Source organism: Convolutriloba macropyga, chromosome 2 (genome assembly GCF_964194025.1).
Source record: "Convolutriloba macropyga chromosome 2, txConMacr16.3, whole genome shotgun sequence".
NCBI lineage: Eukaryota > Metazoa > Xenacoelomorpha > Acoela > Convolutidae > Convolutriloba > Convolutriloba macropyga.
The window spans coordinates 16965644-16984424 of record NC_134469.1 but is presented as its reverse complement, the minus strand read 5'-3'; the positions used below and the strand labels follow the sequence as shown (position 1 = coordinate 16984424).

At 37.3% G+C, this 18781-nt stretch overlaps 1 protein-coding gene across 3 annotated transcripts in view; it reads left to right on the top strand.

Moving 5' to 3' along the window:
* Positions 1-18781, top strand: part of LOC142357315 (metal cation symporter ZIP14-like) — a 339525-nt gene that overhangs the window by 275086 nt on the left and 45658 nt on the right. For all 3 annotated transcript variants that reach the window (XM_075408967.1, XM_075408981.1, XM_075408975.1), the window contains exons 2-3: positions 18412-18540; positions 18615-18681. In XM_075408967.1, the coding sequence (XP_075265082.1) occupies positions 18482-18540; positions 18615-18681 (126 nt within the window). In that variant the 5' untranslated portion in view covers positions 18412-18481. The remainder of the gene's footprint in view (positions 1-18411; positions 18541-18614; positions 18682-18781) is intronic.

The window sequence follows — 18781 nt, the reverse complement described above, 5'->3', positions numbered from 1 at the left end:
TGAATTACCAAATCTTTATTGCTAAAAAACCCAACAATTGTTAGTATATAATAGACTGTATCGGGTTTTTAATGGATTGAAAAGAAGCCGAACACCGAGTGAAATGGTGTCAGGATAAAATACCCAATGCCAAAATACCTAATGTGACAAAATACCCAAAATATACCCAATATTTTATACTAACGTTGAAAATACCAGCACGATTGTTTAGCATAATTTTAAGCTAGTGCATCTCGCCACGCCTCGTGGGCAATGGCCATGCCTCAACAGCTCGTGGGACTTGATATGAAAATATCACAACCAAATGTGTGATTAAATAATCAGCTTTATTATGAGAAAACATGCTTGCAATACCTAGTCCTAAGTTAAAATCGGCTAAATGAACGAAACGATCAAAGGGAATAATGGGTTAATGGCATTGGGCATTTTGGCACCTTACGTAATTTGTTATGCAAGTGAGTGAGACCATTATTAAAAAGCGGACTTGCAAGTTTTAAAATTCCGAAAGTTTGCAGTGCCAAAATTTAGAATGCCAAAAATCCCAATACACATAGACAGAAGTTGACTTGATATTTGTGTGTATTGAGGAAGGTTATGTGATTCTGTAGAAGTCAATTAGAAATTCTGGTATAATAACCCAAACCTTGTCGCGGTTCTCGATAAACGGAAGAAGCTCTCAGTAACTTCAAGCAGAGATAAGTTAATTGTAAAAAATGAGTATCAGAAAGCTGTAGTAATTACCATCACTTTCGGCTTTGATGAAGATATCTTTAAAAAGATCTAGTTACTCAAACAATTTCATTTGGTAGGGAAAATTAAGGATCGGAAGTAACTCCGGTGTCAATCTCAAAGCTGCAGTTACTCGCTTTTCACAGTTTTTGCAGTAATAAAGATTTCTCAAAAAACCAACAATGTTTTCATGTCTGATCAGTTGTCTTGTAAAAACGTCGCATGATAGTTATATTTAAATCATAATTTTGCTTACCAGGGATATTATTTTGCCAACGCAGCGTTTGTAGTCCACTGGTTGTTTTTTCTCAAGCGCACTTGCAAACCTCTCACGCAGGTTTCAAATGATTTTCGGGTGCTAAGAGTTTTTTCGTATTAAACGCACTGAAAGAAGAAAAGAAAGAAAAGTGTTTCAAAATGAAGCATGCATAAATTCTTTTCCAAACTGTTCAGAGCTTTTGTTATGTAAAATTAAAAAAGCCAGCGAAAACCTACAAAAACTCTAACATAGGTTAAATCATGGATGTTATTGACTATCTTTTGTTCTCCCAGCGGTTTGCAAGATCTCATCAAAAAATTAGCCAACATCCTTGCTATTTATAAGTTGCACAGTTTAATGGCTATAATTTTTAAGTGGTATCAAGACTGCAAATTTCAGAGACAAACAGTCAGAGTTTGAATTTGCCCTTCGGAACTATGTCTTCTGTCAGAAGTAATTCTAACAGCATATTAAAGACTTATGTTTGCAAGCATTTTACTGTGTTGGCTATCCTGATAAAATGTTGTAAACATTAAACACATTCCGCTTTGAAGCTAAATTGGTCCTCAAAGTGTTCTAAAGGTTTTTTTGCCTAGTTTCATCGTTCTATTCGTGAACCAAAGTCTTTCTTTAATTTCTTTAAATAGAATAGATAAAAAAAGTGCTCGGTTGAAAACACATGCTTGGTTAGAGTTATATTTATACAACAAAAGTTCAGATTTTTATGAGTTGAACAACCTAATAGTCCGGTTTTGCTCCTTTCTTGTCTTTTGTTGCTCTTTTGTGCCACAAGATTTTTAGATTTAATTTTTCTTTGTATTTGCTATTCGGAGTGACTTTTCTAATTTTATTTGGAAATTCATTCAACATTTGAACAAAATTTTGCGTAATCGAGCCCTATCTGCAATCAGAATGATATTTGCGTGTTAAACAGGAGTGATCAAATAACATGGCTAAAGCTAAATTTTTCACTGTTAAGCTTTTTAAATCGGTTTTGCTCGATATAGAACATTGGAACGCTTACATACCAACTATTGGTTATTTGAATTTTTTGAAAATAAAATGTTTCAGCAAGAAGAATCTGGCAGTATTGTTTTAAGTCACTGAAAAAACAATCAACTAATTTTTGGAAAAGACAGCACTAAAATCCAAATGTGACAATATAAGTGAATTGAAATGAAATATTCTTGTTGAAGGAGATATTTGATTGCGAACCTAGTATAAATATCATATAACTGATGCCATTTTACTCATAATTTTCTTCAATTTCTGGTTGTTTTCAGATATTAAAACTTTATAAAACAAAACAACTATACATCTGTACTTACTCAATGTATAGAGCGTCCAAAGGCGAGCGCATCACACCGACGTATTCCCATCCATTTTTGCGGTGAAAAAATTGAGCACAAAATTGCTGACATAGCTGGTTATTCCTATCTAACATATTATGTAGCTAAATTTGAGGAGCACTATTTGGACCATATAACGCCCACTCTTCGTGGAAAAAATTTTTTTCGCGTCAAGAGGGGCTTACAATTTGGGGACTGCAATTTTAGCTCATGAACAAGGAGAAAAAGCGGGAGCAGGCAGTTGAAAAAACCGGTTGCCCGTTATTGAAGGTGTTCACTGTTTGTGTACGCAATCACAGGTTTTTAGTATTTTGTCAATAAGATAAGATCAGTATATTCCCGCTGATCATTTTTTATGCCCCGTCTGCCTCTAGACGAAAAACAGTTTTCAAAAATAATGCAACTGCGTTGCCGTATTTTTCAAAGACACAGAAACCGTGGTAAATTTTGGGCTTTGTTCCCGAGAGCTGCTTTGCTTTGACTCCAAGGAAATTCATTTTCGGGCATTTGTTTTGCAACCATTTGATGCTGATGCTACCGATCTGGAGACAAGAGCACATTTTGGCAGTTGTGCAGTTTTTGTTTTGGTGTTTTGGTAGGTGAGAGCAATTGCGTCGGATAGTTGATGAAAATTTGCTCAAGCTTCTTGACAGCCGTCCCCAAAAAAGAGAAAATAATTTACGTTCGCAACATAGTCACAGCCTTCTTGAACGGTTTTTTAGCTCAAAAATCATTAAACAACATATGAGGGGAGAAAAATTCCTGGGATAGTTTTCAAAAAAGTCCAACCAGACAGCGAAATTCAGCCCCTGGTTTTGTTTCTTCCGCGATTTGGATTCTTTGAATCATAGCTAGACCTGTATAACCAGGTTTTGCCCCGATATGCTTACCAATTTGCGCGTCTTAATGAGTTGAAGATGGTCTGCGTGGCAGAAGACTTATCGCACCTTTTACACTTTTACACTTTTACGAGTGAATTTTGCTTTATACGTGGCGTAGCTTTCAGTGAAAAAAAGGATTCCGCATAAATGTTTTCGCAACTTTTGGGAGTTGAGGATTGGGTTCTATCTACCTACCAGTCAGTTGTGAATGGCACTTCTCAATACTTTTCAAAAGTAGAAAAGTTGTCAAACGAATCCGAAGTGTTCAAACTGGCTAATAAGCTGTCTCTTCTCATTCATGTTAAGAATCATAATCAATCAAATTTACAAGATTCGAATAAACAGAAAAATAAGCTGCTTTGGTTTCCAGAATGGACTTTCAGTAAGCACAAATCTGAACCCTCTCCAGCAGAACAACATGCACGTTTGCAATACTTTTCACAGTCTTCCCGATTAAGATTTTTTTCGGCTGATGACAACTGAAGATTTAGTTCAAGAATGAGATTGTCCTAAGGCCAACTGAATCAAGAAAAATCTTCATTTGCCGTTTGCTGTGGCTTTTGCTTTAATAAATCCCGCATTTTTATAGTGAAAAGTTTAGCAGTGCAGTGATAAAGTCAACCTGGGGGTGTAAATGCTCATTTGTTGTTCCATAAAACCGTGTTGGACAGAATCTAGTTCACCACTGCTCTTTTTGTCTTGTCTCAATGTGTGAAGCCGGAGCATGTCTTCTAATCGCTCCGGTTACAGTTTGAATGAAGAGTTGAGTGTTCTGATATGAAAGCTGCGTTCTACTATGAACATAGTGCCGAAACAGAGTAAACACATATTCCTTTCTTTTGGCGGAGTTTAAGTTTTGGCCAAAGGAGTCGCTCTGACAGTGTCTGGATGTGAGATTTTCACCTCATCTTATCTTTTGCTTGGATTTAGTTCACGTATTTGTAAATTTTTTCTGAGAATGTAAGATGAGCAGGTAAAATTCTTCGTGTCATATGAAAGAAAAACCAATCTCTGAGGAGGATGTCGAGAAAATTTTGCCTCTTAATGTCGAATTGCAAATATTTGACATCCTGGAATGAATGAGATAACCCATTAATGATGAGCGTAACAAGCATGTAAAGTGCGTAACGAAAATGCATAGTGTCTCATTTTGACTTCATTTTGCAGATTGGAAAAGACCATTTTCTTTCTGAATCTCTCGAGAAAAAATGGTTGGAACTTTAATGAGGAGTCAATAAAACTTTGACGTACTTTTTCTGAATAGTAAAAATGGGGAGGTAATGCACTTGATAAGAGAAAGCTCTCGTACGAATAACGGTAAACACCATCGTCAACTCTCAAGCTTCTATTGCATTGTTGAATTTACTCGCTGGCAAACAAACTTCAATTTGAATCAGCTTCCATTGTGGCAACAAAATCTCCAATCAAAAGTGAGTATTATAGGAAGAAGCAATTGAAGTTGGTGGGGACTCGTGCAGTAATTATTACAAACTGCAAGGAAAATATTACGTGCAGGCGACGGTTCCCCTTTGTAACAACGACGCGTCTAATTGTCGTCCACTGATGGACGAACGTTCCCGCCAATAAGCAACCGAATCTAGTATTCCAAATACTCTTTGTGGCCGTCATCGTTTATATATATCGTTCGAACCAGAGTTGGCCGATTGAGCACTCTTACATATATTGTTAACAGATTGAAAACTAGTAATGCCATCAAGGAAGTCCTGAGCATGCAAAATATGAAAAAACACTCCTTTTCAGTCCTCTTGCTTCCATTTTGCTTTGTCTATTTTCTTCCTATTTTTATTTGTATGCTGTAGTATGTTGACATTTGCAGTAGTTTAGCTTTCTACTACTTTAAATTTCTTCTAGAATGCATGTTGGTTGTGTAGTCTTATTGCTTGCTAGGGTGTGACTTATATTCGTTCTGGAGTTACGACTGATTTGTATTTTGACTTTATCCACATTATTTTATTAGGTGTTTTTGTGCTTGCATAAAGTTTGTAGCATGCCGTTATGTTGTCTAGGCGCGGTTGTCTAAGGAGTTAAATCTATTAAGATTCGCAGACTGTTTCAGTCTTTTTTAGTTTGAAACTTTGTTCCATTATTTTGAAAGGTTGTTATTATAATCAAATTCATAGAAAAGTGCGCTTGTTTATCATGTAGAAGCTTCTTTTTTTCCTCCTGGGATTTGATTTAAGGTTGTTCTGAAATTGCCGCTAGATTGTTTGCTGAATTTTAAGGCTGTGGTTCGCTAGCATAGTTGTTCTTACCCCTTGTTTGTTGCTTTATCGTTTCCCGCCCACTCTATTTTGGTTTCTAGTTTCCTCGAGCGCTACTGGTTAAATACTTGGGTTTGTTTCGCCCGTTTTACCTTTTTGACGTACAAGGTTCATCCAGCGTCTCCCTCCTCCCGTGCAGAATCTTCTATTCTGTTAGGTTTTACTTCAAGTTCAGTTCCCAGATATTATTTTTTAGAATCTAAAATGAGCTGCAAAAGTTTCACTTGGAAATCTGACCCAGACATTGGAAGAGAGAATGATCTCTGCAAAAGATGTTGGTAAAAGTTCTTATCTTTTATGTTAAAGTTCAAATTTCTGACATCCTAAAGAGAATTAGACAAACTATGAGTGATGAATGCAACTAGCAAAAAAAGTGCGGTACGGGAATGCATTTTGTCTTATTTTGAATTATTTCGGCAGATTGGGAAAATGCATTTTCTGACGAATCTCTCAACAAAAATTACTGGGCCTTTCATTGTTGAGTCAAGGAAAATTTGCCGCAGTTTTTTTCCAAATAGTATAGTTAGAGAGTCAATGCACTTGATGGTAAATGACGAATTTTCTGTTACAGTGTTGCAATGTGGAGTCAAGGAAAACTTGCCGTCGTTTTTTTTTTCAAATAGTAAAGTTAACGAGTCAATGTTCCCTCGCTTGATGTTTGATATCTCGGCTTCGCGATTCTTTGAGACATACTGGCTCGACTCTTGGGTTCGATTCTCCCGTTTTCCTTTTTCGACGTACAATGTTATCCCGGCGTCTCTCTCTCTCTCTCTCTCGTGCCTCATGCTCTCTTCTGCTTAGTTTTGCTTAAACATCAAGAAATTATTTTTAGAATGCAAAAAGAGCAGCAAAAATATTACATTTGGAAGTCAGACCAATCTCCGCTGAAGATGAGGAGAAAATTTTACATCTATTTATGTTGAATGAAAAATTTCTGACATCTTGGAGAGAATTGGACAACCCTGAGTGATGAGCGTAACCAACAAAAAAAGTGTGGAATAGGGATGCCTTCTGTCTTCTTTTGAACAAAACTCGGCTGATTGGAAAAGAGCATTTTTTGCCGAATCTATCGACAAAAATGATTGGATCTCCAATGCGGAGTCAGGTAAAAGTTGCCATAATTCGTTTTCTGAATGGTAAAGTTAGAGAGCCAAAGATCTTGATGGTTAATGGCAAAGCTTCTGTTGCAGTGCTGACTTTTCACGCTTGCTAGCAAACGTCAATTTTAATTTATGCTACTTCAGGTCCCATTCTGGCAACCAAATCTGCTATTTAGAGTGAGAATTATAGGAAGAAGCAACCGAAGGTGTTGGGGAATGATGCAGCGTGCAGTGTTTATTAAAGATTGTAAGAGAAACAGTACGGGCAGACGACAGTATTTCGTTTGTGACGATGCTGCGTCTAATTGTCTTCGACTGTTGTGCATCGTTTCCGGCAAATATCTGATTGAAACTAGTAATGCTGTCAAACAAGTCTTGAGCACGTCAAATATGGAAAAAAATTCCATTGCAGTTCTTTTGCTTTCAATTTTTTGTATCTCCTTTTCTCCTATTTTTGTTTTTATGCTGCTACAATCTACAACGTGTATGCTACGCTACATTCTACTACATTAAGTTCCTACGAGTACGCATGTTGGATGTTTTACCTTGTTGCTTGCTTGGGTGTGATCTTTGTTTGTTCACTCTGCTCTACGGCAGTTTTGCTCTTCGGCAGTTTAATAGGCAAACCGTAATCCCAGGTTTTTGAATAACCTCCTAGAGTTTTTTATGTGTGTTTACAAAAATTTGAACTGAATCAAACACTTGGTTCCGTTTTGATGATATCATGGCGGCATTAAAGTAGACGATCAAGAAAGTCTATAAAGCCAGCTGAAAATTAGCAGCTTCACCTAATGACATCAAAAACGAAATTAACAACGCCATTGATAAAAAAGATAATAGTTTAAGAATGATCTGCTGATTTTCAATTTGAAATTGGATTTGAGTGTGTTATTGATAAGAATATTGAGCTCTTAGATCTTGCACATTAAGCAAAATACGCAAACTCATGTCTGAAATTTGATTAAAGGTTAGAGAATAAACCATTAGAAGTGGCGAGAGTTTTCATTGTTTCTGTCCCAGACAGAGAAAAAGTAGACCAAAACAAAAAAATCCCTTCAAAGCTGTAGAAAAATTTGCTTTCCACAAAAACATTCTGTTTGTGTCAACGCAGAAAACGCATAAATTTGAAAACAAAAAAAAAACACGAGGCTGAACAATGCGTTTCCAGACAGCGTGTGAAATTCAAAAACAGAAGCAATTGCTTGAAAACAGAAATTGAGCAGCTTGACAACGGATATCAGAAAAAAGAGCTGCTGCTGCTGCTGCTGCTGCTGCTGCTGCTGCTGCTGCAGTTGCTGCTGCTGCCGCAATTGAAGAAATTTGGTTGATGAACAAATCAGTTTGATTTCTTCACACTGGCAACCTGAGCTATTTGTTCACTATTAAAAGCGTAGCCAAAAGCAAAAAATTTGTTAAGGATTGGTCTATTCGTCATCATACGGGAACTTTTCTGAGTTTGCGATTAAACCGAATTTGTATCTTTGTGATTCCATTGCCCAATCAAATCAAATAATTGCTTTTTCTGCTTCTTCATTTCAACCTCACCACACATTTTCTTGAGCTCCATACATACGGTCAAGTTGAAGCTGACATCAACATCTATATCAAAAGGCTGAACAAGACAAGCAACAGGAACAATGTGAAGTATAATGTGCTTTTTATAGTCAAAATCCTCTAAGAATACGCAGAGCCGCATTATATTTCACCAATACCAGTATAGCTGGCCCAAGTTACCATGTATTCCAGTTACTTGCATTTGGACGACCAATTTCTTGAAGATAGAACATACCAGGCCATTTGAGCTTAGGCAGCCCACTTCGTTCTCCAGTCTAAAATGAGCGTGCTAATGCTCCAGTAGCAGCTAATTATCCCCGGCCTCTTCAAGTACCAAAAAAGTGCCTGCCGTACCATTCCTCCTACATTCCGCTTTGACCCCTCGAAACTACAAATGTTCCTGCCAAAATTCTACAAAACTGTGGCAAATAATTTAAATCAATTAACACCATTTCTGTCAGCAGCAATCAATTCCCCTCCAGCAAATATTTTTGTTTCGTTATTAATCATCCGAAGCCCCCAAAACCGAATCATCAACCCATAGGAGACCATGTTTTGAGTAATTTTTTGCAACATTCTAATAGTTGCGCTTCCCGCAAGTAAGTTCATCAAATGCGGTCAATTTAAAACAGCATTTCATAATATTTTTGAGCTTGCATCTTTTTTCCAACTCAAAATTTTATCCCACAATTTGCGAAGACTTCAGTTCCGCAAAAGAGCAGCACCCGTTGAATCCCGGATCACAAGTATCAAATTCAGAGATTATGTTTTTCCGTTAAATCTATTTGCCACCACATACAAGACTGCACCTAACTTTAGACATTAAAAACACCTCTGATGTAAGTAGACACTGCCTCTGCTTCTTCGCGTTGGAGTAGAGCAAATTACTCTACTCTCACGATCCCACATCGGAAAGTTTGAAAATAATTTAAACGTTGTTTGATGCAATTGCCTGCAAGAGGAATGATCCCTAGCCGCAATGAAATCCACCACAGTAAAATGAAAGCTTTGGAGAATAAAAGGCACCATATATTATTCAATTCTTGACTGATGACGTCAAATTTATCTACTTAACAGTTTTTGTTGCTGGAAAGAAAGAAACACTATCGTTGAGCTCGCACACTGCGAAGTAACGCATATTTATGTCAACTGAGCTTAAATTTGACCCACTAATGCCAGTTGTCAGTGCGCTCTCAGACAGGCTGGCCTCTTTTTCACTTATTGAGATGCACAAAAGTGATAAAAGCAGAAACTATTCTTATAATTTTTTTAAGTTTTTCAGTGACTTTATTTCTTTTTCAATCGATAGGTATATGAATAGCGAATGAAAGTCCTTCGCACGGCAATGCAAAAATTACAGTCTATTAGAAAAGAGTCGTGGACACTCTTCAGGCTGCAATGGGCAAAAGCCACATTTCTACACTATAATTACTGGTTTAAAAAACTGGCTAATGCACATGACTTGAAGAAACAGTTCTCATTGAAGACGAGAAGTAAGGATAACACCAAGTCAGTAGTCAGGGCAAAATTTGTCTCGAAAAAAAATGCTGCTAACACGCATATAAAGGGCACACATAGACCTGCCTCAACAATTTCAACCATTTCTTCATCCACTCGCTGGTTTGTGTGGGAAAGTAAACACCGCATACGGGATTGTGGAGTTTTTGAGGAAAAATCTTCCACTCAGCAATCTAATGTAATTGCTGAAGCAAAGCTCTGTTTCACATGGTATGGGATAAACATATGACCAAACAGTAACCCCAATACCCAAAAAAGCGACAAAACGATTGCAGCAGCTCACCTAACACACATTTTTATGGATTTGAAGGAAATTTTTAATTTAAACCATCGATGAATCGCAACCAGTTCACATCAAAATAAGCCATTAACAAAGCAGTCATCAAATGAGACCATTACTTCGTCATTTAATAGTAATGAGAATTGCCTACTAGTAAAAAATTATGATCATGCAGGAAACACCAGGATGGTTGAACTGGGTTTAACACCAAACCGAAATCGAAAATTCGGGGCATTGAAAGTGAGTACTGTTGTCAAAGAAAATTTGATTACGGGCGCAGACTTCATTGACGTCAAAATAATTGTCAAATGCAGATAATATTATATTATAACGATTGAGTCTATCTTCCCGCTTCAGTATTTCGCTGCCATCGAGCCTAGCTTCGGAAAGAATAATGCCCCGGCTTTAGTGGGTCACAACAAAGATACTCTTGATGTAATTAGGGGTACCCTCAGCACCATCACCAGACTTTTAATGCAACCCCATGCAATAGGTCTTGTATCTGCTAGCCAATTGCACTTGGTACACCAATCATTATTGGTGCGGAATTAATACTCAAGGACATTTGGCGTATCAGTGGACAGCTTTGCAATGAGGAGTTATACCAAGACTCAGTGGATAGTTTTTTTAAAGAGTTTTGCAACTTGCACAGCTGGCAAAGATTACTATGTCAAGAAGCTGCTTTTCAGAACCTAAAGTACAAGAACGTTATGCCATCTTCCAGTTGCGCTCTTACTACGTTCTTTTAAGTCCAAATAATTTTTTTTTCAAGAATTTATTCGCGGTGCAACCAATCAACCAATCATGGTTTATTTGCCTAGAGGGAACTGCATAGCAGCATCATTTTATTAACAACCCTGGGGTTGAATGATTTGGTCTATATTACGCCTCTTTTTTTCGGAATACAAAACAAGGGTCGCAATTTTTCTTCGCGTGTTGAGTACTCGTGTTCTCTATGCCGACGTTGTCTCGTCCGCAAATACTGTATCTTGCGCAATAGAAACCGAGTGATTCGTCTTCTGCCTGGTCCCAGCTGCTGTGATCTGGTGATGATACGACTTTTAAAGGAAGCGAGAAAGAGCCACATGAGTGTTTGAATAAAATCGAATGCGATGAGCATCGCTCTTGAACTTGCATAAAAAAGCCTTAGGTGGAGGTTCAATCCGGCAAGCAACTCCAGATCATTCGTTGTTAAATTTACAAGTTGAAGAAAGCAACTCTAGAGGATACTATAAGAGTTTGCGCTACTCGAAATGAAAAATTCAGATAAGTTTACGACAGGTTCTTCTGCTCCGCCTACTCCAATAGGGTTCCGTCGTGCTTACGCCATCCCGATCAGTCATCCAACCGAACGCTAAGCTTGTAACAATCCTACCAACATCTCCCTCCGGGCCGGAGGATGTTAAAGCGTAAAACGATAAAGCTATCTACAGAGCAGAAAACTAATGGTTGATTTTTTAACTATGAAGTCTTTATAAAAGGTTAGCCAGTTATATTCTGACACTTAAAATGCACATGAAAAAAATTATGTTTTACGTAGATGCCTCCGAAAAGTCCAATTTCCGTAAATTTAGTAGAACCTACTAGAACGATAGCTCTAAACTAAGGCTAAAATTTTCAGATCTCAAAGACGCAAATTGGCTCAAACTTAATTCCCGACAAAAACTTGTAAGATTTTTTGGTATAAATTTATGTTGCTTTTTGCCAAAAAGATGTGATGTGCAGTGCGATAATTTTTAGTCATGTGATCTGCAGGTAAACTGAAGAATGGAGGACAATTCAATAATTTTTCCTTCGGTGTTATATTTTCAGGTAGGTAAACAAATTCTTCGGGTTCAGTGAAATAGATTGATCTCAGAATTCGTTGAATCAAACTTCACATTTCCGCTTTGGAATAAAACTCTTCACGCTCGGATCAAGAATATTTTGTTAAAATTTAAGTTCATTTGGCTCTGAAGATGAACAATTAACCTCAGCCCTGCCCTGACTCGAGGTATGATACACTGATTCAGCGGTACACTTGAAAGCAGTTTTTCATTTAGCCGATTACTACATGCAAATCAAGAGCGTTACAAAGAAAAGTAATAAAGCGAGGTAATGAATGGAAAGTTGGTCCGTCAGACCGGTTATCCAAAGCGAACTTCAATTATTTTTCAAAATTAGCGAATCTACAATAATGTTGTAGGCCGACACTTTCTAGAACTCCTCCTAATAAAATACAGCAAATACACAACTGTGATTATATAATCAGCCACAAAAATTCCTCTTGTTCCGATTGGACAATATTTTCTTCTTTTCTTCGTCGGTAAATTTAGTAAAACCAAAAGCCTTAAGATTCAACAAAAGTATTATTTCTCTTTCCATGCTTCGACAATTCAACAGCAGATTTTGCGATTGTAGAAAATCAGTAGAGTGATATCAAAGTTAACTAGCTATCTTGTAAAATGAAAGACAATGAATGAAAAGGTCTTATACCCTCGAAACTAGAATCAAGTCATCTTACAGAAGAGATAGCAAGAGGCCCGATGAGCTTACACTCATACAATGGAAGACAATTAATACTTTATGTGGGATGTTACATTAGTGGACCCGCTTGACCATGTTCACCTGAAAATTTGGTCGCTCGCCAAACCGGTTACAGCAGCTGCAGAGTACGAAAAACAGCAGATGAGTTCCACCAAATCTCTTTGCAGAGATTTTTGCATATTGTTCTGCGATGTAAGCAACGAACCCAGGGCTGGCGCCTTTCTTAAACAGAAGGAGCTTTCCATTCGTCCTCGGAATTATACTCTTCCCCAGTAATCAGGAATTGATAAATCCAGAAAAAGCACCCATAGTTGGCAAACCCAAAGCAGAGAATTTCCTAAGCAGAGAATTTCATTGGCGAACGCAGCGTGTTTTCGAAAATGTGCATGACAAAATATTTTTTACATAACTTTTTCTTTGTGGCTTTTTATATTTTGGTATTGAAGTGATCGTTGCAGTGACACAGTTAGAAGGCCAATTTTCATATAGTTGGTTACCCTTTCACCTACTTTACGAGAATTATGATGCCTAGAAATTTCCTCTAAAGTCCTTACGGAGCCGCTATGTATATTGTATTGTTTTGAACCCCCTTTGAATTGTTGTTTAAAAAAACAAAGTGACTGCCTTCGTCAAGTTCTTTGCTCTTGTGCCCGAGCCATATGATGACCGGGCCTATTCCTGACGGGAATCTAACGCCTATTGACAACCCATGCATTATCTGACTTCATATGCAAGAATTTTTAGAGAAAATCAAAAGAAGGTGATGTCGAAAAAAGCATGAATCGAAAGCAGAGAGAAAGGCTTCACTGTGCAAGGGGCTAAAGATTGAGCAATCCGCCAGAAGAAGCTACGTCCAGCCCAAGTCTAAGCATCTCGAAGAAGGTTGAAAATACTTAATGGAAAGTGTATCCAAACAAACTCAGTGATAAATTTTATAAATTGTCAGAGAGACAAGATGGACCGCTGCAGAATGGCTCCCACCTTAATGTTATCATGCTGGATGGCGGTAATTTTCCCAAATTTGTACTTGACGTTTTTTCATTGGGACCAAAATACCCTGTGACGGACAAATTTAAAGAGGTGCACTTGTTCGCAGACCTTGTTAAATGTGTACGTGAATTATACAAGAATTAAACGAAAGCTGAGAAGCCTTGTAAAAATAATGACGTCTGCAAAATGGTTTGGACAAACTGAACGCAAAATCCCGGTTGATAGAGGGGTGAAAAACACGAATGATTACCTAAAAGCCAAGGACTTGCTGGTACTATTTTACAAAGGCTGCGGTTTTTGTGTGATGAAGAAAACAACGTTTAGAGAAAAACTTGATGATGTGCTAAATTTGGATCAATTGCTAAAAATAATTGAGGCAAAAAATTAAATCGTGGTCACAAAAGAAAAGAGACAAATAAAAGCCTGTAGCATTTGATGTTGAAGGGGTAAATAATATCAAAATTTATCAAAGACTCAGATCAACTGATTAGCAACCAGCGTGGTATTATGGCCTAGCAAAAATACCCAAAATGGTACACCTCTCCGACTAGATCTTCCGATACCTGGTTGTAGTTATGAAAATTGAACAGATATCTGGCAATTTTTTCTATGGCGCACACATTATAACCAACACGCAGAATGCTTTAGAGTCACTCTCTCTCTCTCTCTCTCTCTCTCTCTCTCTCTCTCTCTCTCTCTCTCTCTCTTGAAGATAACAAGCAGATAGTATCTCCTGACGTAAAAATTTGTACACCAACGTGCCGTTTGGAGAAATTTCTCAAAGATAAATACTCTAAAACTGGTATAGAAATAGATATAGGATAACTCTAATCAAGCAATCTAGCTTCAGATATCCGAAGGTCCGCAATGAAAAATTTATTATGGCTAGCGGTGACAAATGCCCATTTTAAGTGTAACGGGATCTGGTATGTACAAACAGATTGTCCAGTTACAGGTACATCACTGTTTGTAATACTAGAAAACGTGTGGATGGAATTGTTTGAGGTATCACTGCAGAAATCAAAATTTATTGAAAATATCTCTAAATGATCAAAACGGGAATTGACTGAGAGTGATTTTCCGAGGAAACAGATTAGAATGTGAGTCCTGCAAGAACTGGTTTCATGCTTATTGCCAAAAAACAAATGAGGAACACGCAAACACGCAGGATGTTTTTTTTTATTTGTAAGCATTCCAGCAATCAACAGACAGAGGTGTGGTCTGAGCGGATGAAACTGTTCAAAAGGTGTGTGAATGATATTAACTCCACTATTCGCGGTGAACTGGTCAAGTAATTCAAATTTGCGTTTTTATGACACCAAAAACTGCAATTAACCTGAGAAAAAGTGAACATTAAAAGGGACTTGGTTTTTTTGACATCAATGTAAATGAGACCAGCGAAATTAATAGTACATGCCTTTGGAGTGAAAAACCAATTGAGACAGGAATGAAATTCATTTTTCAATGCTGTGAGCCACTGCAGCATAGGCAAGATGTGATTCAAGGGACGGTTCACTGGATTTTAAACGCAACATTTAAATGGTTGGCTTTCGAATAAAGGCTTGAAAACAACAAGACATGCTGGACCAAAATTCAGTATCTTGGTGAATGGTTTTCAAAAAAATGAACGAGACCCCAGAAAAAATTATAATTGGCAGTCATGATCAACTTAGATACGACACCAAAAGATGATCAAAAACGTAAAACCAGATCTTACGATAAACCAACAACTTTTTTACAACACAGAGGCAACCATAAAAGAGAACTTGCAAGCAATCTGAAAAAACTATGGGACTAGCAAGTGGTATTCATAACGCGAAATTTAAGATCATACCTCCCTACCCTAAAATCATCTTTCGGTAGGGATCTAAGATCCCACGTGGCATTTGATTTAAAATGTAATGGATGTGGATACATCCATGTTGGGCAGACAAAACGGCTTGTTATCACTATGAAATCAGAATATCCAGGGAAGGATTCACAGGTGGGTGAACAATTTGTTGAAAGCATTGGCTCAACGAATGACATTGAATGGAAAGTTCTGTATGCCTGTCGCAAAGTAGATAAACTCATGCCTATCGAAGCTTTATACATCAGCAAATTGAAGCCATGACTAAACACACGCGATAAATATAATGAGACCAGACGGAAATGTTAGTTCAAGTCCTAGTTTTAACTTGGAAAAGAAAAAAAGATTTAAAAAATGTTTTATGCATGACAAAACGAAACTTTTTTATCCTCCACAAGTGGGCTAGTGAAGCTTAGGGCAATTTTGGAGTTTTCCTAGAAAAACAAAAATATTGGCAAATTTGAAAAATCCAGAACAGGAATGTTTCAAAAAGGAATTGATAATAGCTGTAAATATGAGTTGTTTATAGTCAAGATATCGTATAAGTAAAATTTTTTTGTTTTTTTAAGATAATTCCTAGAATTGCTTAAATTGTGATTCCTGACGAAAGTAATTACGGCTAAAAAAAATAATTGCTGATATTAAGTTGTTAATTTACTCAAACTTTTTCGCAATAACTTGCATTGTCAAGAGTTAAATTAATTTAAATATTTACAAAAATAAATATATACAGTAATGTGTATGAATATCTATTTACAATTTCGAGTTTTGCAAAAATTCATATATGATATATGTTTAAACTTAAAATTTTTTAAAATGTTGAAAAAATTTAAAGATGTTAGTATGAGTCTTTCTCATTATAATTTTTGAATAGGAGATTTTTGTTTTGATGAACAATGTAACTTTACTAACATAGTGATTCAAAAAATTTGTTAGGCAGGAAACGTTTTCTGCAATTTTTATTTCAATGTTAGTCCCCTGCTCTTGTAATAGTCCCGCATATTCGGTTGTGTTTGCATCTACTACTGTGTAGACCTTGTATGGTCATAATTTTTTTGGTGTCCTGGCACTCATCTATTATCTGATAATTAAAGTGTACTAGAGTCCCACAGCATTCCACAAGATGTTGTCCCACCGATGATTTGGTTTTTTGATGCTCCGAAATTCTTGTGGCCAAATGTCGACATGGCTGTCTGACATAATTGGAATTGCAACCACAACAACTGAGTTCGTGGAACACATGAGACTTCAGATAAAAGTCAAAAGAACAAGATTCTATGGACGGTAGGCATATTCGTAGTTTTCGCATGTTGAAGATGGTTGTCATTTCGCACAATTTTTTTTTCCATTTTTGCTTCAATTGAAGGCTGATGATAGCTCGATACTGCAGGAAAACTAACGGTTTGACTTTTTTGCTGGTGATTTTTGTCCCCTCTGTTGTATCGTCTGGCCACCATTCTTCATTTGCGGTTTAGTTTAGATTTTTATGAAGCATCGTAGATTAATCTAGAAGTTCAGCCTTCACATTTTTGACTTTTTAGTCGAAAACTTGCATTTTCCTCAGAGCTTTGTGAATTTTTTGCCATGCGCTAATGCTTCTAAAAACGCAGTGAACATTCCCTTCTACGACGTTTTGCTTTTGCTAGATTGGCGAACAGGCACGGAAATTCAAGACAGCTCCCGTTTCGGTTGGTTTATTGTACAACTCGCAATTAATTTCTTTGCAGCTATTTATATTGATGTTCATGTCTAAAATGGCTAAACTACCATTTTCGTCGAGCCTTTTCATTCTGAATTCCCCTTTTACTATGATGGGTGTTTACTTTTCTGATCAAGATGCCCGATTCACCACTTAGCGTACAAATTATATCTACATATCTTTCGAATAATTCTTCAGTTTCCTGTTCACTATATAGTATTTCAATTTTTTGGCAATTGGAGCAATCCCACATCATGTCCTCGTTTTAGCGTAATTTTGATTATCAAAATTTTGGCATTTTGCCTGGAACCATTTCTCACTTATTCACATTCGACTCTATAGGTGACTCTACGGTTGCATTCAGGGCAGGCTTCAAGATCATTTTTAGGAATCTTATTGATGTTCTCTTCCTCTGATGTTCAAATGATTTCGTGCAAATGTTTGCCAAAGTTGCTGCAAATGATGCTCCCTTTGCTAAGCCATCCACCTGACAAAACCATATGTTATTGCATTTAAAACAGACCTTTCTCACAGATAGTTTTAAGAGTATTTTCACAGTCAATCTTGACATCTCTGGGGCGTGGTCACTAGAGTACAGGCTCCTCAAGGCTATTTCAGTTGCTTCATTAACTGGGACGTTTGTATATAGGCTCTTACGTCCAAAGAAACAATGCTCTCATCTTGATGGATTCTCTATGTTCTAGCTAGATAGATAGATTCAGTTGAACTCGTATGTATGCGAGAAGTGCTTCTTTTACAAGAGACTTGTGCAGACCTGGATTCACTGCCCCTTTGAATCTTGTTGCAATGTTCCGGCTCAGAAGATACTAGCCCCCGCTATACTAGCCCCCACTATGCCTCCTGCTATTGCTGAGAATAATCAACAACTTCACTCGCTCCACACACCCCTCAATTAAGCTTATGAAGCTAACCTCCCCAAGCCAAAGCTAACTACTGACCATGCAAATCGTTTGCCAGTCGTTTTTATAGAAATTCACAGGACGTTCTGTTTAATAATTGTGAGTGAATCTGACATCGAAGGCCATCTTAAGGGCTTTTTGACTTTTGTACCTCTAAGAGACGGCCGCCGCAGGAGTAGCTGCCGCGTTTTTACATGTGTAACCGAGGTTGAAAATACCTGCACGGTTGTGCGGGAGGGGAGGCTTGATTCTTATTTCGCATATTATTTCACCGCTCTGACGCGCCTCTTAGAGATTAGCATATTTGTTTACGATTAAAATACAATGCGTTGTTGAGGTAAATTTGTAAGCGCTGCTGTGATTTTTCAAAGTGGGGCTCACTTCTGTTCACTGGGTAGATCATACCCTTTTCAATTTTTGTGCTGTATTGGCAACTTTGTTTGATTTAACCAAAGAGAGCCAATTTTGTCGTTTCAGATAGAGGTTTGTCTTTTTATGTAATGAAATTAATTGTTAAGAGGCCAAAGTAATCAGAGGGAGATTCTATGACGAATTATTGTCGTTTCTCTGCATGTCTGCTCTCATGGTGCATTTTGAGTGCCCTGTAAGTACAGAATTGTTCCCTGCATTTCCATTTTAAAAGTTGAAGTTACGTATCTGATTGAGTTTCCTGTTTAGATGCGAAGTAGATATTCGGAGACAATACGAAGATATAGTATCCGAACACGGTGAATCCTTAGAACAGGTGAATAATTTTTTGTTTACTGTCTGCAGTTCAATTCATCTAGAAAATGCCGCAATGGTAGCCTGCAGATTGCTGAGCTGTTTACCGTCTATTATCTATC